This window comes from Elaeis guineensis, chromosome 3 (assembly GCF_000442705.2).
Source record: "Elaeis guineensis isolate ETL-2024a chromosome 3, EG11, whole genome shotgun sequence".
Classification (NCBI taxonomy): Eukaryota; Viridiplantae; Streptophyta; class Magnoliopsida; order Arecales; family Arecaceae; genus Elaeis; species Elaeis guineensis.
In genome coordinates, this window is record NC_025995.2 from 84,146,671 (window position 1) to 84,172,892 (window position 26,222).

Below are 26,222 nucleotides of genomic sequence, written 5' to 3' on the forward strand. Positions count from 1 at the left end.
ATTACATGATATCTCTTTTAACTGCTCATTTTAGTTTCCACCATATTTGCCCAGTTAGAAAGAAGCGATTTTTCTTAATTTCATTTACCACCTGCAAATAATCAATAAGTAGGTGTTCATCTTTGCTTCTAATACTTTACCATGCATTCAATGAGTTCCATCCATCTGCTATACGTTGCATCGAGCGATCCTCTTAAGGCAGATAAATCTAAACAGCAACTCCCAGCGAACTGCTCTTTGATTGGTGTTTTCCCCCTTCTCTCACTTCAAGTACTCCGTCTGAATTTGGAGCTTTTCTGATGACTTTAGGTGACTTTTTTTTTCGTTTCACTCTCTCCTTTCATTGAAGGGTACTCAGAGAAGACAGATCAGAGCTGCAGGCACCACTTTGGTAGTAGGGTATGATTCTGCCGTCAGAAGAAGCTGTTGAAACAAATATTGTCCATTCTTTATTATAAAGAGGTGCTGATTTCTTAAACCGATATCAAGTTTTCTCTGTTGAATAATAAGAAATTCACAAAATCTTCCACGACAACTTGTCATTCATCATATGCCTACCGGGAGATTTCACAGAATTTAGTTTAAAAAATCAGAGTTTACTTCCACAAAAGAATATAGCAGTATTCATGGTTGGTATACCAGTAGTATTGCAAATCTAAGATACAGTTATTCCACCACAGAAATAGCTACAGTGAGCTCTTCTTGGGGATCATTGGACGAATTTTCATGCATGACCTGCTTAGAAAATGTCAGCACTTGCTATATGCCTAAACATAGCTGGTAGTATCCACCATCGATAGTGAGCCATCATCAAATGAATATTGGTGTGATTCAGCAGCAATCATGAAGCAAGAATCTCGTTACAGTGAAACAATTTAATGGCTGGAATGTGATGGACTTGTGCTTTATCTTTCTGTCACAACCTGTCTCCTAAACAAAGTAAAGTTGAAATGCTTCAAGGCGCTAACTTTCGAGGGCAGATAGCTCAACGTCCTTGGTGCAAGGCCGGTATGCTGCAAAGGTGCTGTCATTGGAGAAAGAACCTGGGTTGAAACATGTTATTCCTGTGTACTTGAAGGCTTTTTGTTCACTCTTGTCCCCCAACACTATCTGCAATTTAAATATGAAAGCAAGCATTTTTCCACATTAAACCTTCAAAGATTTGTGTTTGTTATATGGCGGTGACATGCAGAGATGATACCGTATGTGGTGTTGGATACAAACGGAGGCAGTGGTCATAGTTCCAGATGATAGGCTGCACAGTTAGAGGCAAGGGGCAAAGATGACCTTGATGAGTAATGGTGGCCACAAGCTGTGACAAAATGATTCCATTAGCAGAGACTCAAAATTCTTCAATCTTCTGTTTATGAGGAAAATATGAAAGGGAAAAAAATCAACTCACATGCTCAAATGGATCGCTTGTTTCTTCTGTTGAGGGAGGAATCAGAGAGGAACGACGCATTCTGTAAAGTAGATCTTGCCGGAAGAATACAATTTCTTGGGTGTAAAATTTTATTCTGGAAAGTCACCACATAGGATTTTGAGTCAGGGTATTAAGGGTTAATCCAATTGGTAAGTCTAAGCCATTCTTGTTTCTAAAGGATGATATGACTGGCAAAAAATGACAAATGCAGTAAGGTCTGAAATATAAGATTCATTACCAACTCAATTAGGAAACAGCTTTTCAGAATTACATCTTAGCAAGTCAGAAACATGTTATCTATAACAGCAATAGTTTGGTATCTTGGGAGTGCAAAAAATATTTAGTCACTCAGTAACAAAGAATGGAAATGACTAGCTAGTCACTATCTGAGCAATTCATTTTGTGAATACAGCTTCTCCGCAAGCAAAAGCAATTAAATTTTGAAATAACACAAACAGCGTACAAAGAAGAAATATAGATTGTTACACTTAATAAATAGTATATGTAGTTTCAAATCTGACCTGCAAGGATTGCTCGAGAAAATTGCATTGGGAATGTGCTTCTGAAGGTCTTCCATTAGATACTTTGGTAACGAACATCTTGGAAGAACTTTTGATGGACCTGTAATGGTATACCTTATGTTGGACTTGAGGGATCACAGTATGATCATTCATGTGCATGTAAAAGTATTAGAGCAACAGCAAGCAGTAAAGAAATGTATTTGTTTTAATTTGGTAGAGATTGGATATGGCTGTTTGAAGTCAAAATCCAACTGAACCATCACATATATTTTGGAACAAAGAAAGGAATAAGATCAATATAACCAATTCAAATAAGCTACCAGCTCAATAGTATCTATGGATAAAGAAACCTTGCAGAAAACTAACAAACATATAATCTAATAATACCTGCATCATCAGGACCTGGAATAAACAAAAATCGGCTTTGTTCTTTCAGTCTTGGGTGAGCTTCAATCATTTCCCCAAGCTTTCCAAACTGCATTCTGCATGTCTTTGGCTAGTTATATATCTTTATTTCTAATGGAAAATGGTTAAATATCAACAAATTGTGCCGATAAATATTAAATTTGCTAAGATGTAAAAATTTGGTTCTACAGTAGCAATGGACAAGTTTATAAAGATCCCTCACCTGAGACTTGAGAAAGAATGGAAAGCAAGATTACAGGGGCGAGAGCAGAAATTTCCCATTAAGACAAATAAAGAAGGAACCACCTCCACACTGTCATAACCATCCAAGACCACAGCTAGCTTTTCCATAGTCTTCTCTACGAAAATAAGAATGCTGATTGTTCTGAGAAAAAGTGTTGATTATCTAGTGATAGATAATCATGAGCTCGTGAATTACCTCATCATTGTCCAGCCAAACATCAGAAAGGATGACAAACATGTCATTCACTGCCTTCTTTTCCAGTCCTGACAATCTAAGCTATTTGATATTGAAGAAAAAAAAATCAGCAAATTGAAAAATATTTAATTTTAATAGTTATAACAAGGCTTATTTGAGCATACAGTTTCTTCTGTTGACAGTACACCACCACCAAAGAAGTCAAGTCCCATGAGTAGCGACAGTGAAGCTTCTCTATCCTCCAGAGGTGGAAACCCACATGTATTGACCTACATATCAATCAGATTTAGTTAGCTTAGTTGAGAACTTGAGATTGTCTGTGTATTTAAGATTTAATTTGCAATGAATAAACCAGAAGAAGTAGAAGCATAATAGCAGTTTTCTTCAAATTATTGAAAACTTGTCTAATTATTCTCAATTTTTTGCCTAAATGAATCTACATTTTTCAATTAAACAGGTTGTTTAAAAACGTAATCAATTAATTTTGATTTATTAAGAAATTTTACAATTTATACATGATTGTTCATGACTAATATGAGAAACCTTAAATAACAAATTAATAATGCTATATGCTGCCGGTGTTATTTTTGCTATTATTCATTAGACATATCTCTCTTGTGCTTGTTTCGAGTAAGCCTATGTATAAATGTATTGTTAATGTCACCTTCTTTACTTTTGTTATTTTTATTTTTTAAATTATATGAATCCTTTCTGAACTTTTGCTTTTTTATTTTATTTTTGAATCTTTAGCTCTAATTGCTCCCAAATGCCAAACTTGTGATTATGAGAAGCAATACCTCTTCATCATTATGTACTAATTTGAATTCTGCTACAGACTGTTGTGGAGAAAGGAACATTTCTTTCATCTGCACAGGCAGGCTGTGGAAGTTGAGAGTCAAATAATTGGTTGTTTTTATATCAGGCCATGACTGATGGTTAGTAAGTTTTGTTAGACTGCTGAGGAGACTAACAACTGTGAGTAATGATGAGAAAACCACTGGGATCTCCATCAGTTTAGTAACTCCATGTGCAACATCTCAGAATTCCAATAATTAGCTGTACCAAATCTTATTTTGTGGTTACTTAATCACTAGTTTCTAGTATTACACTACCCAAAAGTTCAGAATTTTGCTTGAGTTTTGAACTGGATTCTTTGGCTTGCAACCTGCATATTTCAGAAAGGAACGCACTTAAATCAATTGCCTTCTTCATACTTCATCCAGATTCCAGATTCTTTTGAATTTTAGGTTCTTGGAGGTCTGCCCCTCAAGTTACAGGAGCTAGAGCATAACAAGCCTTCTAGGATCTGTGTGCCCAATCAAGCTGCCCAAAGCTGCATTAGTAATGAACAAAACACCAATTTCAGGAGCATCAAAATCAAAGATGACGTGATTGTAAGATATTCACGAAGCTTCATGGATCATATTTTGAACCATAAAGGTAAGCATGTATGTTTGGAATATTATCCGCTTGAGTTCCATATAGCAAAAGCTACATTGTTTTGGCCACCTAGCTCTTGCATGAGTTACTCTCAACCAAATCTCCAGCAGATTGTATATTCCAGCCTAACAAGATTCACTGAATTAGAATCAAAGACATATCCACCAAATCTCACCATCTTCCCTAGACACCAGATTTGCTGCAAATTCCCACAATTTTTATTTGTAGCATACAAAATAATCCTTGCTTACCTCTATTTTCTCGTTCAATCAGTTCAATTCCATATTCCCTCCAGTTCAAAGTACGTTACAGTACTGCACTGTGCTCAACCTCAGAAGGGGCCTAGAAATACTATTACTTTCCAACCAAGAAACTTCTGGTATTCTACTTGTAGCTTGCTTAATGAACACTTCACCATCCAATCCTATTTGTGGCTTGAAACATTGTCATAAGCTAGATTTCTCATCCATCCAGTCATTATATATCACATGGAAGAAATATGTATAATCCATTATCACCATGTATTATTGCTATTATGAAAAAGAGAAGTTGTTCATTGTAAATCTGAACTCAGGAAATCTTTATGACACATGAAAATAAAAGCAGTTGCTCATCATTATGAATATCTTGCTCCTGCTAATTAATTCTTTCAGAAACAAATTTATGCATGTCAAAAAAAATTATCTAAGGTGTCATTATACAAGTTATGGAATGCTTCATTAAATAGCACAAAGTAGATTATATATATATAAAAGAATTATCATGAAAACTCATAAAGGGACAAATAAAATGTGAGAAATGGAGGAAACAAACCTGAAAAATGCCATTTGAAAGCAACTCTCCTTCAGCTACAATTATGGTGTTCTCAACAAAGAATCCTGAGGTGATTTTGTGTTAAATATTAAGGAAAATAATCGTTATGTAGCTTCATCTACTGAGGAAAAAACATTACAATAATCTCAGCTAAGATTTTGAAGAGACTGCTTCATTTCAATTACCATTATAATAATTTAAGCTTCATTGTACCAAAAAAATATGGAATTTGAACAGTACAATATCTAATCACTTACGTTGTGCCTGAAAATGATATAATTGATAACAGAATATTAAGATCATGGGAGAAAAAGACATTAACTTCTGAAGCAATGAATCATATGGATGTAAAGGAAATTTAGAAATCTCTTCCTTCTCTTTTAGTCTTTCAGGATACAAAACACGAATTGTCTGCAAGATTCAGTAAACAGTAAAAGTGTAAATGGCATAGCGATGAAAATTTTTCCTGTATTGCATCATGATCCTTAAAATGACAATGAAAATATGATCAACAATAGCTGTACAGATACACGTAACAGGATCAGAGCACAAGGAAAGGCTATTTAAAACTACTAAAGTATTCTATAAATATTATCAATCAATAGCTGTATGATTACATATAAAGGGATCAGAATACAAGAAAAGGTTATTTAAAACCAAGGTTTTAAAACCCATGGGATGGGGGCATCCCGGTTTTCGTCCGGAATAGGACACCCCGTGTCCCGCCCCGTCCCGACAGTTGTCCTGATTAGACATCTCGGTACACGCTTGGGACGCCCTTTTATATATATAAATATTATTTTTTGAATTTATCTTAAAGTTTTACTATTCTATTTATTGTTTAAATATATTTGAATTTTAAAAGTAATATATTTATAATAGATTGGTTCTATTTAATACTAATACTATAATGTATTATGATCTTTCAGATTAGTTATCTTGAAGTCTTATCACTGTTTTTCTTTTAACTCTCTTTCATATGACAAAATTAACCTCATAATTTTTTTATATGAATATTGGATACAACGATCTAGAATAGCTATATAGGCGTGAATCAAGTCAAAGGCTCAATTTCGATATGATGTATGTTGATGCCATGTTGTGATTTTTTTATTTATAATCGAGTGCGATGACATGGGTGCGGAATCCATATTGATACAATTGGACCGTGTCAAATCCCACGATTGATAACACGCCACACTACCCCTTGTATGTCACCAATTCCCGATTGCAATTGGACTGTGTCAAATCCCACGATGGATAACACGCCACGCTACCCCTTGTATGTCATCAATTCCCGATTGCGCACTATCCACCATGCATATGCTCCGAGATTTGTCCTGGTTCACATGGACCTCATCACCTGGGTTTGACGTCGAGAGAAAATCCCGTATCAAAGCCCGAAAGCCTCTGAGCCCTCTTTCCTTCCCCTCCGATCCTCTCTCCTCCCTTCTCCCTCTCGATTTGCTTCCTCATCAAAAAATCCAACGCCCTCTACCTCCCTTCTCTCTCCTCTCTCCTCCCTTTCCCTCCTCGAGTTATCCTCCCGATGTACCCTGCTCTTGAAAAACCAAAATCGAAAGAAAAAGACCGTGCTCCCTCCGACAATGATGCCAATGCCAACGCACCAACAGAAAAAGAGGTTGGTATTCTCTTCTCCTTCATTCTTCTCCCCTTCCGGTGACAAATGACACGTTCACATTCAGCAACAAAAAAATAAGGTTCAGCAATGAAAAAAAAATAAGGCACAATCACGACGGCTGTACCGACGTCTGATCTGGCCGAGATGAAGATGGGACGGCCAAGACAGAGATCGAAAATGCATTTTAGGATCCCGCACCCATCTTTGGTGCCGGAATCTTAAAGGAACGGGATGGGACAGCCGGGACAGCCCCCATCCCTTCGGAACTTAAATCCTTGTTTAAAACTACTTAAGTATCATATACCTAGTAGTCACCAAATTAATATGAACAGTTACAAAGGACTGAATTTATTTCTTCTCCTTCAACTGTGGGCTCCCTGTATAGCTGAAGGGCGAATATTCCATGCCATCTAAAGATTCATTACAAATATTTCATAGTCATTAATCTCAAAGTGAATTAAAGTAAAACTCTTGATGCCTAATGCCTTTCTGTCCTATTTTCACTTTTATCTCTGTATTTCATAACATAATTAATTTATGAAACAACAACAAGCTCACTGAGATTAAATGTAAACACATGCTTTGCATGGCATTGGAGTTCCAAAAACCAAAGTAATTTTCCACCTTTACTGTCTCGCAAGGTACTGTCCTCAAGTAATCATTAATCCTTTCTTTCTTGTTAGATTTCTATCAAAACTATTTCCTCAACTTTAAGATCTCATTTTTCCAGACCAAAGATTTCTTTCTCATGTTTGTCTCTCTCACAAACTTCAATCACTTTCTCTCTTCTTGTTCAATCTCATGGACAGTCACTAGTTCAACTCTGTAAAGTCTCTCAATCCATGTCTTCCATCAAGTGGAACAAACTATCATTTCCAAGAATTAGTTCCCCTGCTAATTCTACATGTCAATGAACTCAATTTTCAAAATGAAATTATTGCAACTTCAACAGCCACAAAAACAGGAAAAAAAAAAAGAATCTAAGTTCTGTGTAATGACTTAAAATGGATCAGTTCATTCTAAGACATGCACAGAATATAAGGATCCAAGAGCCCTAACCTTAAGGAAAACAATCAAAAACAACAAAATACTGAACATCATGAAAACATATGATAATTGTCTGAATTAGTTATATATAGTTTTTAATCCATACAGTGTTCGCATGAGGATAAGCAGTTCGACAAGAAGAGCGACAATATGGACTTGTCATTATCAGTGGATGATTAGAAGGTCATATCCTTTAAAAAAATACAAAAGAAGCATTGGAAAAGTTGTAGTTATGTGTGTGAAGATAAAATGAGCCTTTAACGGATCAAACTTTGTGTTTTAGTCAAGAGTGAAACACTGGGAAACATTGTCAGTGAAAATATGGCAAAATTACAGTTTCCAAATCAATGCGAAGTTCTGCTATGACATCACCATGCAGTTTGAGAGAATCTTGGTAATGTATATTTGAGAGAAAGGTGGTATAAAATGCTGAAACTGGAATACTAATGTCAAATGTAGTAATACTTGAAGAACAAATACCCAAATGTAAAAATTTCCATCACCCAGCAACCAAAGAAATAATAAATACAGGGTGTCAGTAGCAGGGAAAAACAAATATTTCCTATTGTGTAATATGCCTTATAGAACATGCATTGGATGACATAACACTAAAATAATATAATCATTAAAGAAAAAGAAAAACATCACTACCACAAATTAAACCATCACTTGCAAGATAAGAATTCAGTCAAACATTCCAACCACAACCAGCCCATCAAACATATAATATGAAGAAAACGAACGGCATCAAGGATATTGCATTGGCTAAGTCAATTGGTACTGCTGCAGTAAGATCTTCCAAGAAGAAATGGCCTTCTTCTAATTGTGATATCACCCCCATGATCCATCTCCTTCCAGTGCATCCAATCAAAGATTGGATTGGAGTTATCTACATTAAAAAGAACCAGCAGAAAAAAACCAATTATCTAGGCGTCCTCTTCAAAAGCATCCACGAAATCATCAATGCAATTCAAAACATTGGGTAAAAAGTGAACTCGATCAGTAGATCATGGCAAAACAAAGGCAGAGTTTTCAAAGGCTCCCAAGATACCTCACAACTCTCAGAATCTGTCATTTCAGTATCAAATGCTGGTCTGGAGAAATACTTATCACGAGATAGCCTCTGAAGCAGCAGCTGGTACCTATCCCTGTACAGGGCAGCTTTGTCCTCAGCTTCCCCATGGATCGGCAGCCTTCCCGTGTGCCTGAAAGATTAGAAGAAAATATCAAAAATTGCAAAGAATTAAAAAAAAATAAGCATGAATCGTGACCATCAAAAGATTAATCTATACCGAAACAGCCCGAAATTGTGAAATCCTTTTTCACAAATTTGACCCAATTACGAACTTCTCATGGAATTTTTATTAAAAAAAAAAATTGTAACTCGGAATAACCCTAATAATCATATAAATTGGGAAAGAGAAAGTGGCCGATAACCGAAAGATGAGATCTTTCAGAGCACTTACTCATAGAAGACTTTCTTAATGGGATCGTATCGGAACCTAGGGATCACGAAGGCATCGATCACACGGAGTGCCGCCCGGTTGCTGGCGACCGTGGAGCTCGGATCCACGGCGGCATCCGCGTCCAGCAGGAGGCTGACCACCCGATGGATCGCCTCCCGGTCCAAAATCGACGATTTAACTGCGAATTTTGATCCAAAAAAGTGGATTTTTGGGGATCAGAAACGAGAGATAGACGAACAGAGAAGAGAAAAAGAAAGAAAAGGAAATGGGGAATAGTACGGGATTCCTTGTCGATCTCGTCGATGAGGAGGTCGAGGGCGTCGTCCTCAGCGTCCGGGAAGCGGGAGAGGAAGGCGAGGGCCTCCTCCAAGGCCTCCACTTTAAGGGTAAACCCTCGGAGCTTAAACTTTCGCTGGACCTTCTTCCGCGTTCCCGCCGCCCCCATCTCTCGATCGCTCGCGGGGTGTGTAAATGGCGGGAAACTGGAGGGTTATAAAAATAGGGGTAGGCATTTGGGCGGCAAGAAGAGGTAGAGCGGGAGGATCGCCTGCGGTGGGTACTAGACAAAACGCCGGTGAAGGGCCAATCTACTGCAACATCCACACGATGGCCGATTGTAATGTGATCTGGTACGTGTCGAGCTCTGAATCGGTGATGCTTCCATCCTGCCAGTTGTGGGCCCTAATGGACCAGTGAATTTCCTTGGGCTAGATTATTTTTTGGGCTTTCGCTTAAAGCCTATTACTTTTGGGCCTCAACCCAACTTAGTCTAACTGAGGTCATTGGTTAGGAGTTACGAGTAATTCTTTGTCCACCACGTCCGGTGGAGAAAACATGCATCACTTCGTCAAATTGTATCATACAATACAATTAATTAGGAGACAAATATTTAATATAGTTTAATTTTTTATCTCAAATTTTTGCTTATCAAAATATTTTTTTTTAGTTTATAATGTCTCATTACTTTTTAATTAAATAGAAAATAATATTATTATTATAATATCTTATTAATTTTTATAATATTTCAATAATTATTTATAAAATGCAATAGAATGTCATAGGATACAAGATGTTATAATAATTATTAATTTTTATGATATTTTGATAATTATCTCTAAGATACAATAGAATATTATATGGTTACAGTAAGATGTCACAATATTATTAAGACGTCTTATAAATTTTTATGACATCTCGATAGTTATTTATAAAATGTAATATATAAAATACAACATGATGCCATAATATTATTACGACGTCCTATTAATTTTTATGACATCATATACAATAACGATAATACTTTATAGAATACAATAAGATATCATCGGATATAATTAAATGTATCATAAAAAAATATATAATAGATGATATTATTTTTTAAATATATAATAGATGACGCTATTTTTATTTTTTGGCAACGTAAATAAGTACTTGCTAAATAGGTCCACGACGTTTTCCAAAGCGTTAGGTGCGCGCCGACTATGCAGGAGTGGGGAACCATCTTTGGAGTCCGACGACGCTTGTAGAATGGGGATAAAATTATAAGCTTTTTCACCTTTTTAAACACCGTCGGGTTCCAGCAGAAAGGGTCGTCGCAGTGGTATCTAACGGCATAGATGAGCGCGGCTAACATGCTTTTTTGCAATATTTATTTCCGTCGTTGGGAAACATGACACCATGGCCATTTGCGAGGTTTGTTAAACAAAAAATATTAAAAAAAAATGTAGAATCACGAAAATTCATGCATCAGGAGCGAGTGGCTTGGAATTCATGCATCGATCAGATTGTTAATAGTGTTAATAGATTGAGAGGTTGGATTTGTATCTTGCTACAAATTCAATTATGGGATTAATGATTCTGGGTATTAGAAAGTATCTTTCTACCTACGTGCGAACTTCGGATTGGCACAGAGATAATATAAACTATACTGATGTCTAGTTTGGGAAAAAAGTCTTAGATTTATTTTCTTATCTCGGTGAATCTCAGTGAATTAATAACTGAAGACTGAAACCTGTGAAGCAAGAGTTAGTGGCAAATGAATTGAACTGAGTACTTATAAACACCAATTGGACTAAATTAGCTCGTCATGCCTATGATGCACAAGGTAATATATAATGCTGATATTTGAAATTCACAAGCATAGAAAAATAAGCAATACCACCAATACTATGAGCACTCTTTATTGCTAATATCCTTTTCAAACAAATCTAACTCCCTAAGCGATAGTAACAATAATAAAAATAATAACTGCTGTTTAACATGTTCAATGTGTCCTATATTTTACAAGCCAGAACTACTTAGACAAACATGTTCTCATGTAGCAACCAAGTCAAGAGTTGGGTTACATTATGACCCAGATCTACTTAGACAAATTAACAAGCCTCTCTGTGACAGTATTTAATGTATGTTCTGTTTTGAGTGACATATTAATTTCAATGAAAATGACTCTCTCTCTTGGTCATACCTGTATATGGTCTGTTTTGAGTGACATATCAATCCATCATGGAAAGAACGTCTGTCCCAGTTTTGTCTGGAAAATTTTGCAAGGTCCCATTAGAGTTGTTTCGTTGTTACTTCAAATAAGGAATGGGATTCAACACAAGTGGAGCTCCCTGAATGGTCATCTGCTTTAGAAGCATGGCCATTAAAAACTAATCTTCAGGATTCATGCTGTCACAAGTAGCAGCAGCCAATATTGACAAAACAAAAGAATCCAATTTCATCAACATATGATCAAAATCTATTAAAACTTTTCCCCATGTTTGAACCAATATGAATGGGTTGAATTCTCCCATGATGGGCATGCAACACGTCCCTTAGTACTCCAATCAGATAAATTAGTATATACAGAAAAATCATTGATAGTCCATATAAGAGCTGTCCGTAATTTAAATGTTTGGCCGGTAGAAGTATCAAGTGCATCAATACCTTCCCATGACTGTTTCAATTCCTCTATTAAAGGTTGCAGAAAAATATCAATATCATTCTCTGGACTCTTATCATCTGGAATAACCATTAACAAAATTAATGAGGCTTGTTTTATGCAAATCCACGGTGGCAAATTATAAGAAATCAAAACAACTGGTCAAGTGCTGTAGGTAGAACTTAAAATTCGAAAAGGATTGAAACCATCAGTAGCTAAACCCAACCTAACACTATAAACATCATAGGCAAAATTAGAATACCTATCATCAAATACTTTCTATGCTAAACTATCTGCTGGATGTCTCAACATTCCGTCTTTTGTACATCTTTCATCATGCCATCTCATTGAAGAAGCTGTTTTTGACGATGCATAGATTTTTTTCAATCTAGATATGAGAGGAAAGCAATGCAACACTTTGGCCGGATTTTTTTTTTTTTTTACGCCGTATTGCATCCACATTATTCAATATATCATCTTCATCTTCTTTATGCATTATCCATCGTGAAGATCCACACATATGACATGACTCTTGATTAACATTATCGCCTCGATATAATATACAATCATTTGGAAAACTATGAATCTTCTCATATCCAAGATCCAATTTCTTTACTAATTTTTTGACTTTACAAGAGGAAGATGGCAAAGTAGTGCCTTCCAGAAATGCATCATTTAATAATGAAAACAGTATAGTAAAATTCTTGCCAGACCATCCATTCAAATATTTTAAATGGAATAAATACATAAGAAAAAGAAGTCTTCAAAAAATTTTTACAACCCGAATATAATTCTTGATCACAATCTTCTAACAAATGGTGATACTGAGCTGTCTCATCATTAGATGAACATACGGACTCCTCAACATGCATAAGATCAGTAGACTAAATCCCTCAGGTATCCCAACTATTTTTTGTTCTCCACTGAAATCTTCTAAATTTCCAACACCAAGTCTAAGAGCATTTCTAAGCAAACCCCTCATATCATCTTCTCTTGCAGGATTTCTTTGTAAGTTATCAGATCCCTGGGAAGATGTATGTTCTACATAGGAGGGTTGAGTAGATGAAGATGATAACATGGACACTTCATGAAATACCCACTTGATATAACCCTTCAAAAAATCATTTCATACCAAATATTCTTCAATAGTTTGTGGATCAAGTAAAAAATAATTTACACATTTTCGGCATGGACATAAAATCTTTCCATTCATACTAGATTTCTCAACAGCAAATTTAATAAAATCTTGAACTCCATCTAAATAATCTTTGCTGGATCTTGGTTTATTTATCCAACTTTTGTCCATCATAAGATAAAATTTGATTGAAACTGCAATTTAACTGAAAAATTAAAAAAAAAAAAGTTCTTCACAATCATTTTGCAGAGGATTTAGCCAGCAATATCATGACATGAAGAAAATGATAAAATATAAGAAACTTGTTGCATTCTAGATGATATTTTTATTAGCCATTACTGGTCCATTCCATCTATTAGAATTATACATAGGCATAATAACTTGAATCGAACAACCTATTTGAAATATAAATTTCAACAAACTAAGAATAAAATTAAATATCACATGCCAAACACTTTAGAAAATAATTACACCAGCAAAACAGTTTGACAAACAAATCTATCATGATATTAGATCTTTACTTCATTTCTATTTACAGTAAAGGCATGCATCCAATAGCATACTTACAGTAAGTAGTGCATACACGAATGCCATCATAGAGCAGAAATACAACTTGGAACCAAACATGCCATTAACTTATGCAAAGGAACTGGTTATGCTGTTTGAAAACAATAGCACGTAATCGAACAACCGGAATAAAACTTCAACAGAAAGTTCCAAATCTGAAAATAAGAAGGGACGGAGAGCCAGCAGCACCTGCACCAACGATAACATCTGAAACAGAGTGCTCTGAAACTTCTTGTTTAAGCAAAAGGGAGGCCAAGCCACCCAATTTTATTAGTTAGAGGTATTTATGAGAACAGAGAGAAGGGAAGCAGTGGTTTACTTCCTCGGTAGCGAGACTCAACTAAAAAGAGCATCAAGAAGTGCCTTCAAAGTAACAGCACACCAGGGGAAATGTTTGGCCTGCCGGCACGCAAGGCGAGGGACTGGAACTCTTTGAAGCAAAAAGGTGCCCTTCAAAAAGTGCCCCCAAACTTTAAACATCTGAAACATGGTGTCACGCCCCCGACCCGAGATTGTGAATCGAGGATCGCGGCAACCGCCGCATACTCATGAAGAACTCTCTCCATAAACATGCAAAGCATCTCATCACGATATCAATGCATCACAGCGGAATAAATTCAAATAATTACTATTCAACTGTAATTCAAGTAATTAAATCAAATGTCTTACATCCAATAAAATTTTTACTAAATCAATAAAACATTAGATTTAAGTTCAATGAAGTTGACAATGCTAATCTCGCTTCTAAAAGCTCTGTCCCAATATTTCGTCCCACTCTCGATATTAATTATCTGAATCTGAAAAATGAAAAGAAAGGTAATGAGCTAGACAGCCCAGTAAGTAACAAATATCTCAACTAGATAATTCAGATATTATATAATTTTCAAGAATAATGCTGCAAATAAACATAAGAGTATATTTCATGCTGATTTAATACAAATCAATATTTTTAAATATTCATATATAATATAATCATAAATCCGATTCGATTCAAAACACTCGTAACTCAACAGCCTTGACTATGACCAACGTTTAACCCCCATTGGCGGGATCCACAGAATACCAGCGCACAACCCCCACTGACAGGGTCCACTGAGTACCAACGTATAATCCCCATTGGCGGGGCCCACTGAAACATAGTTAGGCTGAGAGCATAAATCCGATCTGTATCAAACACTTTGTATCATAATATATCATAATTTTTTTCACTGAACATGCGCATAAATCGATATACCATAACATTTCAAAAACACTTTTCTTTCAAAACATAATTTCATAAATCATTCATAATTTCAGAGAATAATTATTTATTTTCAGAATAAATATAGAATATCTCGAGAAGATGATTCATTACTTACCTTTCACGGAGCACTGAATGAACAGATCGACTAACTTCTAGGAGATTCTTCCGTGCCTATTATCCAAAATTATATTTTATATTAATTTTAATTCAAAATTCAATCTAAACAGATCCCAAATCAAAATCTCACTTAAAATCAAACTCTTCGCTAAACTCGATCAAAATCATCAATGAAGCCTTCCACTTCGCTAATCCTAGAGGAATAACTTTAGAGAGAGAGAAATCCATCAAGAGAGAGAAACAACCTAGAGAGAGAAAATTTTAGAGAGAGAAAGTAGAGAGAGAAAGTCCAATTCCAGCGAGAAAGTCAGGGTTCAGACTGAAAGAAGAGAGAGAAGAGAGAGAAACTCTCTCTCTCATCATTTTCATTTTTTTATTTTTATTTATTTATTTATTTATTTATTTATTTGTTCATATATATATATATATAAATATATATATATTTATTATTATTTTTTTTTCTTTTCTTTTCTTTTTCTTTTTTTTTCTTTTTCTTCTTTTTCTTTTCTTTTCTTTTCTTCTTTTTCTTCTTTTCTTTTTCTTTTCTTTTCTTTTTTTTTCTTCTTCTTCTTCTTCTCGGCTCTTCCCGCACCGGAACAGGGGACCGGCATGGCCCATCCTTGGCCGGGCCGTTCAGGCCGCGGCTGCCGCGGCGGAGGCCGGCGGCAGACGGGGGCTACTCCTCCGGTCACGGAGGAGTATGGCCGGCGGTCGATTACAATCGCCGGCGCCGGAAAATCAAAGAAAAAGAGGCTCAAAAACAGGGTCTCTTTCCCGACCGAAAATCGACAACTCTCGTCACCGGCAGCCGCGCACAAGAGCATGAGAGGAAGGAGAAGAAAGAGGGAAAGAAGAAGGAGACTCACCTCGGCCTCCGGTGACCTCACCGGCGAGCAATCACGGCGAGAAATCGAACGGTGTCCGCGGCTTCGATCGAGAAAGACGGAGAGAAAGAGAGAGGGAGGAGGATGATGTTCGGTCTCAAGGGAGATGGGGTCTTCTTATAGGGAATCCTAGGACTCCGAGGGGTCCTAGGAGTCCGATCTCGTCGGGTCTCGTCGGAGAAGAAGACTCCTATCGGGAGTCTTCTTCTCGGTTTGATTCCCCTATTTTTTTTTTTTTTGGACTTGGGTCTGCTAGGCTGGGCTGGGTTTTGGGCTATAACATTCTTCACCCCTAAAAAGAAATTTCGTCTCCGAAATTTTTCATACCTGTCACCATTGTATTGGAAGCCTGTGGATTTTGTTGAGAAAGCGCATAAACTCTTCCCTAATTTTTAGAAATCTGTCCACCACCCTTATGTTGTCCTTCATGAGTTCTTTGGCCAACTTGATTTTCAGTATTTAGCGGGCAACTAGCAATTTTATGATCCATCTGACCACATTTGAAACAAGCACCTGTATTCCAATAGCAATTCTTGTCTGCATGATTTTTGCCACATCTGGAGCACTGCTCACCATCAATCTGTTGAGTCTTATTATCTATTGCTCCCTTAGCTGATCTTTTGATGTTTTTATTATTCTGCCCTTGTGTGTCATTTAATTTTGCTCTCTTTCTTTGCTTTCTTTCTCTTTCCATGCGTTCTTCATTGACTTCCCTTTCAATTATTAGTGCTTTGTTTACCACATCTGCATAAGTTGTCAATTCATATGGAACCACTTGTTTTCGAATTTCAGTTCTCAGTCCCATCTCGACTTGTGAACACGTTCTTGCTCACCATCCACTAATCTCGGAGCAAATTTTGCTAACTCTGTAAATTTTGCTTCATATTCAGTCACACTCATACCCTTTTGCTTCAAATAAATAAACTCTTGTTCTTGTCATTCTATGGGGAGGCATGATAACCTTGTAGTAGTAAAACTTTATTAGATTCATTGATCTATTTGTTAGGATGGGTTTATTATGATGCTCATACTCTAACGTCCCAATATTCCTAATGTCTACCCACCTACACTCATATTATGTTAAATTCTATGTGTCATAATTTATCCACTTATGCTCTGATACCATATTAATTGTCACGCCCCTGACCCGAGATTGTGAATCGAGGGTCGCAGCAACCGCCGCATACTCATGAAGAACTCTCTCCATAAGCATGCAAGGCATCTCATCACGATATCAATGCATCACAGCGAAATAAATTCAAATAATTACTATTCAACTGTAATTCAAGTAATTAAATCAAATGTCTTACATCCAATAAAATTTTTACTAAATCAATAAAATATTAGATCTAAGTTCAATGAAGCTGACAATGCTAATCTCGCTTCTAAAAGCTCTGTCCCAATATTTCGTCCCACTCTCGATATTAATTATCTGAATCTGAAAAATGAAAAGAAAGGTAATGAGCTAGACAGCCCAGTAAGTAACAAATATCTCAACTAGATAATTCAGATATTATATAATTTTCAAAAATAATGCTGCAAATAAACATAAGAGTATATTTCATGCTGATTTAATACAAATCAAATATTTTTAAATATTCACATATAATATAATCATAAATCTGATTCGATTCAAAACACTCGTAACTCAACAGCCTTGACTATGACCAACGTTTAACCCCCATTGACGGGGTCCACAGAATACCAGCGCACAACCCCCACTGGTAGGGTCCACAAATACCAGTGCACAACCCCCACTGGCAGGGTCCACTGAGTACCAACGTATAATCCCCATTGACGGGGCCTACTGAAACATAGTTAGGCTGAGAGCATAAATCCGATCTGTATCAAACACTTTGTATCATAATATATCATAAATTTTTTCACTGAACATGCGCATAAATCGACATACCATAACATTTCAAAAGCACTTTTCTTTCAAAACATAATTTCATAAATCATACATAATTTCAGAGAATAATTATTTATTTTCAGAATAAATATAGAATATCTCGAGAAGATGATTCATTACTTACCTTTCACGGAGTACTGAATGAACAGATCGACTAACTTCTAAGAGATTCTTCCGTGCCTATTATCCAAAATTATATTTTTACATTAATTTTAATTCAAAATTCAATCTAAACGGATCCCAAATCAAAACCTCACTTAAAATCAGACTCTTCGCTAAACTCGATCAAAATCATCAATGAAGTCTTCTACTTCGCTAATCCTAGAGGAATAACTTTAGAGAGAGAGAAATCCATCAAGAGAGAGAAACAACCTAGAGAGAGAAAGTAGAGAGAGAAAGTCCAATTCCAACGAGAAAGTCAGGGTTCAGACTGAAAGAAGAGAGAGAAGAGAGAGAAACTCTCTCTCTCATCATTTCATTTTTTTTATTTTTATTTATTTATTTATTTATTTATTTGTTCATATATATATAAATATATATATTTATTTATTTTTATTATTATTATTATTATTTTCTTTTCTTTTTTTTTCTCTTTTTTTCTTTTTCTTCTTTTTCTTTTCTTTTCTTTTCTTCTTTTTCTTCTTTTCTTTTCTTTTTCTTTTCTTTTCTTTTTTTTCTTTTTCTTCTTCTCGGCTCTTCCCGCACCGGAACAGGGGACCGGCGTGGCCCATCCTTGGCCGGGCCGTTCAGGCCGCGGCTGCCGCGGCGGAGGCCGGCGGCAGACAGGGGCCACTCCCCCGGTCACGGAGGAGTATGGCCGGCGGTCGATTACGATCGCCGGCGCCGGAAAATCAAAGAAAAAGAGGCTCAAAAACAGGGTCTCTTTCCCCACCGAAAATCGGCGACTCTCGTCGCCGGCAACCGCGCACAAGAGCATGGGAGGAAGAAGAAGAAAGAGGGAAAGAAGAAGGAGACTCACCTCGGCCTCCGGTGACCTCACCGGCGAGCAATCACGGCGAGAAATCGAACGGTGTCCGCGGCTTCGATCGAGAAAGGCGGAGAGAAAGAGAGAGGGAGGAGGACGATGTTCGGTCTCAAGGGAGAGGGGTTCTTCTTATAGGGAACCCTAGGACTCCGAGGGGTCCTAGGAGTCCGATCTCGCCGGAGAAGAAGACTCCTATCGGGAGTCTTCTTCCCGGTTTGATTCCCCTGTTTTTTTTTTTTTTTGGGCTTGGGTCTGCTGGGCTGGGCTGGGTTTTGGGCTATAACACATGGCCCATCAATAACATCTGAAAAAAAGGGTGGGAAGCAGAGGGCCTTATCTATCTTCTGAAAGGTTGTCTGAAGCAATTAAAACTGAGATGTACTTAAAATTTTAGGAGCACATTTTGGTCTACTAGTTGCCAATCTTCATTCATTCAAACATGAATATCTTTCAACGCTAACGTGTGGAATGGAAGCAAGCTATGATCGAGACATACACAATATGCAATGCAACTCATAGATGTTACTTAAGGGAGAAAAAATTGCTCAGCAATGAAGCTTCCTAATAACTCTATCCAGAGTCCAGATTCTTTCAAGACTGGGGTCTGAAGTGATGCATTCAATCAGTAACTTCTGAATGGAAATTATATGAATGAATGAAACATCTAAACACTTCAAAACAGCAAATGTCCAAATTAAAGTTTTTTCTAAAGAAGCTTTGAGAGACAAATGGGAAACGCATTCATGCATTATTTGGAAACAAAGCATCAATCCAATGGTAACGAGCACAAAAAATTATTGTCCAGACAGTTGATTTGATTAAATTACATAGAATTATGGGAGCACATAAATCTCTGGAAAAGCATGGAGATCTCTTCTATTGGTTGTCATATTAGTAACTATATATGCATTTCATATAATATTTCAGCACATATTAATGGAATTTAAGCCCAGGCTTCAAGTAGCAGACCAAAATATTAACAATTTAGAAGAGGATTACAGCACACTACAGCTTACTTTAAAATCAGAGAATTTTTCCACAATTTTGTAGATCAAATCAGAAAATGAGAACACCGATCCCTCTCCAAAATCAGCTCAAGATTATGAAAAAAATGAAAAATCTATAGCTTGCAAAGGTCAAGGGATGTGGTACAATGAAAAAAATTTGCAGCCTAGATCATCACTCATGATTATTGGAGCTCTTACCTAAAGTGCATACAAGAGGAAAGGTTCTATCTCATCTTCAAAACCTCGCAATCTCTACAAACTCTGTTTCCCCTTCGATGATCCTTCATAAATTATAAAATCAAAAATTTAAAAAATAGCATAAAAATGTAGAAATATACAAATAAGATAAACAAAAAAAAAAAATCCACGTTCGATCGATGGTGAAGGTGCTCCACCTACTCGGGAGAAGGAGAAGAAGCCGGAGAAGAAGGAGAAGCTCGCTAAGACGAATAAGAGCAGATGGAGAATATGTTGGGCAGTAGCAGAGATTTAAGACAGTAGAAGGTTTTTAGGGCACTTCTAGAAGCTCAATAGCGGAAGCAGAAGGAGGAAGAGGGTCGAGGAAGCAGACGATAGAAGATGGGGATTTGCTGGATTGGGACGATGGAGGGTTTATTGGATTCCAACGACGAAAATAAGCATGGTTGTGAAATCCCACCTAGCAACCCAAATGGACGTCGTGGATATGGCCATAATTGGATCCCAAAGATGCTTACGAGTGCTGTCTTGAAATCCAAATCGCCCATCATTTTACGCATCGTTGGAAGCCGATTCACTCTAAACTGGATGCAGGAACGTTTAAAAATTATCCACACCTCAAACTAGCATCAGAGACTAAAAGTTGGTAGCTTTCCTTTTTTTTCTACAGTAATATCATATTATTATTATGACATTCTATTATTATCTATAACACCCTAATTAAAAAAATAAATAATATATATATATATATATTTTGATCAGAAAAAAAAAAAATTTGAGTTGCATCGAATATCAGGTTTCCCAATCCGAACCGGTGTTTTTTTTTTTTTTGTTCAATCCCGGGATGGTGCGCAAAGAATTTTTTTAGGAGTTATCCCATCACCTGCGCATTGGAACAATAGATAGGATAGAATGTCCCGTCAGAACTTGAGTGCTTGCGCATAGCTGCTGTGGTCCGGCCATCATACCCTTGGTATCGGTTAGCTGTGACAGCAACCAAAGGTAAGAACGCATGATCCATCATCAAATCAAGCACATGCAAACTGTGCTACCCATTATCGTTCTCACGGAAGAGAGAGGAGAAAAAAATGAGAAACCACTACTTTGCTATCAAGTATTATCCATACTCATCACTAGGTGTTTATCATTATTGAAAATGTCCAAAAGTTTACCAGCTTACCTTCTCTTTTGGACTTCTAGTTAATTAACTAGCATCCCACAATGGGTTGTGACATGAACTTAGGTACATATAAATTTTATGTATTAAAGGTGCTGAAAAAATTATACATACCTTTTGCTGATGGAGACACCTATTTTTAGTTTTGCTTTAGATGATGAAAAATATATTGTATTTTAGAGTGACGAAAATATATTGCCTATCCGTTCTCAACTCATATTCTCTAGCCAATGGTGGATTTGAATCTTCATAATTTATCTCCACTACAAATTTGCATATGCTAAATTATTAAAAAATAAAATTATGAATTTATATAATGACTAAAGTAATATAAGATGAAGACAAATATTTTTATAGATATTGTCGTTGTAAATAATTAACAAAAAATATTCAACTTATCCGGTCAAATCTTTCCACATGATTGATAGAATTAGTTTTCATCAAAATTGAATCAATCCAAATTTATAAAAATAATACGAGCGTCACATCTATCATGGGATTAGGTTATTAACTCCATGCCTGCATAAAAATTCCAACATGATAAATAGATTTATGTCATTATTGTTGTTCCATATATTGCACTATTTTTATATTGTTGGCATCTACTAACATTTTTATTCTTTATTTGTATTCACAATATCCTCCAAAAGTAGAGTGCCAAAATTAAAGAATATTGTGTTTTATCATAATTTTCTTTGGTATCCTCCTTTATTGAACTAATACCTTGAAGGAAATAATTTTTCATTCCCCAATGTTTTTCATTGCATATATGATCTTAGATGGACTCGTGTAGGAGTAATTGGCCCCTCACCATTTTAGCATTATTTATTCCAAAAAAACCAAAATTATATATTAGATCTGGACAAAAATACAAACCCAAATAAAAGTCTACACTTATACTCAATATTGAACTCCAAAAAAAAAATAATAATGAGTTGGGTATCGCATATTAGTCAGGCATTTAATAAGTTATTTTCTACTTTTTTGAACTATTTTTTCCAATTATTTGATGCATACAAAATCCAATCTCATTAACTATGGATCATGAAAAAGTTGCAGGATAGAAAAATTATCGAAAATTGTACTTAAGCAACTAGTTAACCTTTTTCTTCTTTTAAATATAACCAAATTTGGTCTCAATTAGTCAAACCAAAAGCAAGAGATGGGTATTTGGTGGGACAAGGTGGATTACAAATTAATTACTCTCTACTTAGTCATTCTTCAATGATGAGAAAAGAAAAAAAGTTATATATGTGTATGTCTTTAATTTCTTTTTTTGGTACCTATCAACTAAATCTAAACTTAACTTAATAAGGCTTCGATTTTAATTTTGTAAACACCTTAGTAGCTCGGTAAGCTTATTTTTTAGACCTAAACGCTATATCTCATGTATTTCTCTTCTCAGGTGGTCTCTCTTTTCTATACTAGCTTTTTGCATCGGTGCTTATAAAAGATTTACACTAGTTTTAATATATCTTAATTTTCTCCCTTGATTTGTATATGCACTAAAAATCTTTTTCTCCAATGGATGTACCCCTTTTTTTCTCTCCTTGTCATTTATTTCTCCTCAATATTATCTTTTGTACATCACCATCCTTGAATTTGAAAAAGATAAAAATAAATCTATTCTATGCACTCTTTTTTTCTTGCTAATACACTCATATAAACTTTTTTTTCCTACTTATTTTTCTCCAAGAGAAATAAGAAAAACATGTTGATAAGAAGATGTATATGACTTGTAAATAAATAAATTTGAAACTATTATAGTTTCTATAAGGCTATATCCATTTTGTCAAATACCTTTTTTCTTAAAGATTTTTTGATTTTTGGTTCATATATTTTAAAGGTTTATTTTGTATTTTATTTTCACTATGTCTAATATTAAATTTTATGCCATTTTTTCTAGTTTGACTTATGTTGCCTCTTATATTATTTTTTATTTTAATTTACCATTAGTTTTTATGTTATATTTTGTTCATTACATCTTGTCGAATATTTCTCGCACATGTCTTTTCACTAGTATAAATAAATAAGACATAAACAACCAATATGGTAGATGAAAACGTATTTCATAAATATTTATGCAATTTGCATAAAAGTAGTATGGTTCAACTAAGGGGGTGCTTGGTTCATGACTGGAATTAAAATCAGAATGAAAATCAAAATGACTTGGAATCGGAATGGTCAAATCTCCCGAAGTGCTTGGTTCATGACTGGAATCGAAATTGGAATAGAGATTTGAATCTATAAAGAAGAGTTGGGATTGAGTTCTATGTAGATTGGACCATTTTCATTCTATCTCAAAATCGAAATTGAAATAGGACTCTTTCCAACCAAATAGTTGGAATGGGAGTCATCCATTGTCATTCTGATTTCAGACTCCCACTCCCTCCAATCAAACACCCCCTAAAAGTATACATAAGCAAAGTAAGTTATACTACATCAGTATTTTCACTAGATATCTGTTAATAAAACAAAAGCTGAAATTACCTAGACACACCCAGAAAAGCCTATCAAACAAAAAAAATATCAAGCATGTAACCATCAAATAAAATGATGTTAACATGACTTCTCACAAGCATCCATTTTTCTTCATTATCATTTTGGCTATCTTTTCATCTACAATAATGATATAATTCATTCTCATTTTATAGTATAGTTTGATAGTTGATGAGTCATATATTTTTACAATTATTTTAAGTATTTTAGGTAGTTAATGGTGCTAACATCTTCTAAAAATCCTAATTTCATAACTAAGTTGGATTTTCTTACAAAATTAAATATTTTTAATAATATTTTTTTGAAAAATATAAAATTAGAGTATTTTTATGGAAAGTATATATCGAGTTGACTGATCAAGCTAAGCACCAAAATAATTTCACATCTACTAGAGATTTTTTAACAAAATAATTTACATTTCTTCCTTATTTGGCAGGTATGCTCAAATCGCGAGAGACATTCGAAACCTCAGGACTTAGGAACCCTAGCCGGCCAACCACCACCTGAAACCCTGATCCCACACCTTCCTCTTGTTGATGCCATCAGCTAGAAAAGGAGCTAGGAGGTGCAAAAAGTAAGAAAAAGGTAGTTAATCTCTTCTTTGGTTGGATTCTCTTGATTCTAATACCTTTGGCATCAGGATCCCTGAAAGGCTATAGGACTCCAAATTTAGCAAGATCAGATCCTATAGAATTCTGAGAAGAGTAAAAAAAGAATGTACTTTATAGAATTCAATTTGGATTTCCAATGAGGCAGCTACATTAAATTAAAATTGGTAATAGTGCTGGACAAAATTGAAAATATCCAATACACCCAGATTCCCCCTAGTTTTTTCTTGGCTCAAAAACTTGATCCGAAAACTATTTTTTAGGTAGCAAGGAGATAACCTAGAAGAGAATAAATGACAGCAAATAGGAGTCCAAAAAGATTCAGCATAAGGAGCAAAATAAGAGACTAGGGGGCAAGACAAAGAAGAAAGGTTTCTACCAATTCAAGAGAATTATATATAGAACGGAATTGAAGGAAAAATACCAACTTTGCACCAAACCCTAGCCCTTTTTAAAGCTCTCCATGTCCCATCTTCAGATCATCTTAAGAGTTGGATGGCACAAGAGAGAGGAGGGCAACATAAGTGCTTAGGGTGTTGAGAAGGTCTCTAAGAAAGAGGAGCTAAGAAGAGAGTTCTTACTTCCTACACCATCTTCTACACCATCATCTTCAAGATCAGATCCAAAGAGAAAGAAGAAGGAGATGCAAGCATGCGCTGAAGAGTACGAAGGAAGAGGAGCCCACCAATTTTCTTTCTGACGAGGCTACGCAGATCCCTTTATTTACTAGTTCTAGTTTGCTTTCTCTTTGTTATTTATTCTTTTTTTTTTTAATTTTATATACTTGAATTCAAATTTTAATTAATACAAAAATTAGTTTCATTCTTTTTAAATTGATATCTTTTATTTTTATTACAAGTAGAAGCTAAGATTTAGTTAGTAGATCTTAGTACCAAACTTTTCTTTATGTACTTTTAAGTTTTGCAATAAGATTTAGGTTTTAATTAATATAAAATTTAAATTTTTAAAATTAATTTTTATTACAAGTAGAAGCTAAGATCTAAATAATAGATCTTAGTATCGAGTTTATCTTTCTGCACCATTTAATTTTTATTTTCTGTTTACAATTCTGTTTCTAAATTTTTTTTTTATAAAAATCAAAGTTATCAAATCAAAGTACTGTCTTGTCTATGGATTCGATCCGACTCGCTACTCTCTATATATTTTTAATTTTTTTAAGAAGTCAGATATTTAAACTGATAAATACAGTATTTTAATGACAACATTACGATCTATTAAGTTTTTGGTGGCATTGCCAGGGAAGGCACAAATGCTAAATTATTTTTCTAATTTCTTTAATTTTTTTTGTATACAACTTACTAACTTTTTCTTATTTTTTTATAGAAAAAAAAGAGAGAAAAAAATGAGAAGAAAAAGTTGCCAATCTTGTTTGGTGAGATCAATCCTAACTCTAGTTTCTTTTTAGCAGTTGCTTTCTTTTTTCAAATTCACTTAAAAGTCACCCACATAAACTTAATAAAAATTGCATGACAAGAATAGAAACTTAACAGTTTAGAGCATTCATCATCTTAGATTTACTTTTGGTGATCGCTGGAGACAATGTAAGCTTTCAAGTTTGATTAGTTTTATTCATCTAGTTTAGTTGTATAAAACCTCTTATTTGAACTTGGTTGTATACTTTCATTTTAAATCGACTTAAGGGCAATATCCATTAACAAGATAAGATGAAAATTTTATTATCCTTTCTTAGTTCAAAAACAACCAACCAGCATCCTGCATTAACCTAAATCTAATTAAAACTAAGTAGACA

General features: G+C 35.2%; 1 protein-coding gene and 1 long non-coding RNA gene across 3 annotated transcripts; both read right to left on the reverse strand.

Moving 5' to 3' along the window:
* Window positions 1-575: 575 nt before the first annotated feature.
* Window positions 576-10,131, reverse strand: LOC105041903 (DNA polymerase epsilon subunit B). Its single transcript, XM_073253880.1, has 13 exons — window positions 9,476-10,131; window positions 9,197-9,374; window positions 8,782-8,935; window positions 8,487-8,619; window positions 5,042-5,118; window positions 2,953-3,057; window positions 2,789-2,869; window positions 2,573-2,703; window positions 2,332-2,426; window positions 1,945-2,044; window positions 1,403-1,517; window positions 1,202-1,312; window positions 576-1,110 (listed from the first exon to the last, which is right to left on the reverse strand). Exons 1-13 carry the CDS (start codon window positions 9,639-9,641, stop codon window positions 964-966), a joined length of 1,593 nt encoding a protein of 530 aa, XP_073109981.1. The 5' UTR covers window positions 9,642-10,131; the 3' UTR covers window positions 576-963.
* Window positions 10,132-19,955: 9,824 nt separating this feature from the next.
* LOC140856486 (uncharacterized) lies at window positions 19,956-20,621 on the reverse strand. 2 transcript variants are annotated; one of them, XR_012139726.1, is made up of 2 exons: window positions 20,369-20,621; window positions 19,956-20,250 (listed from the first exon to the last, which is right to left on the reverse strand). It is a non-coding gene; the product is annotated as an uncharacterized lncRNA (long non-coding RNA). The 2 variants fall into 2 exon arrangements; XR_012139725.1 differs by having other exon boundaries at window positions 20,365-20,621.
* Window positions 20,622-26,222: the final 5,601 nt, after the last annotated feature.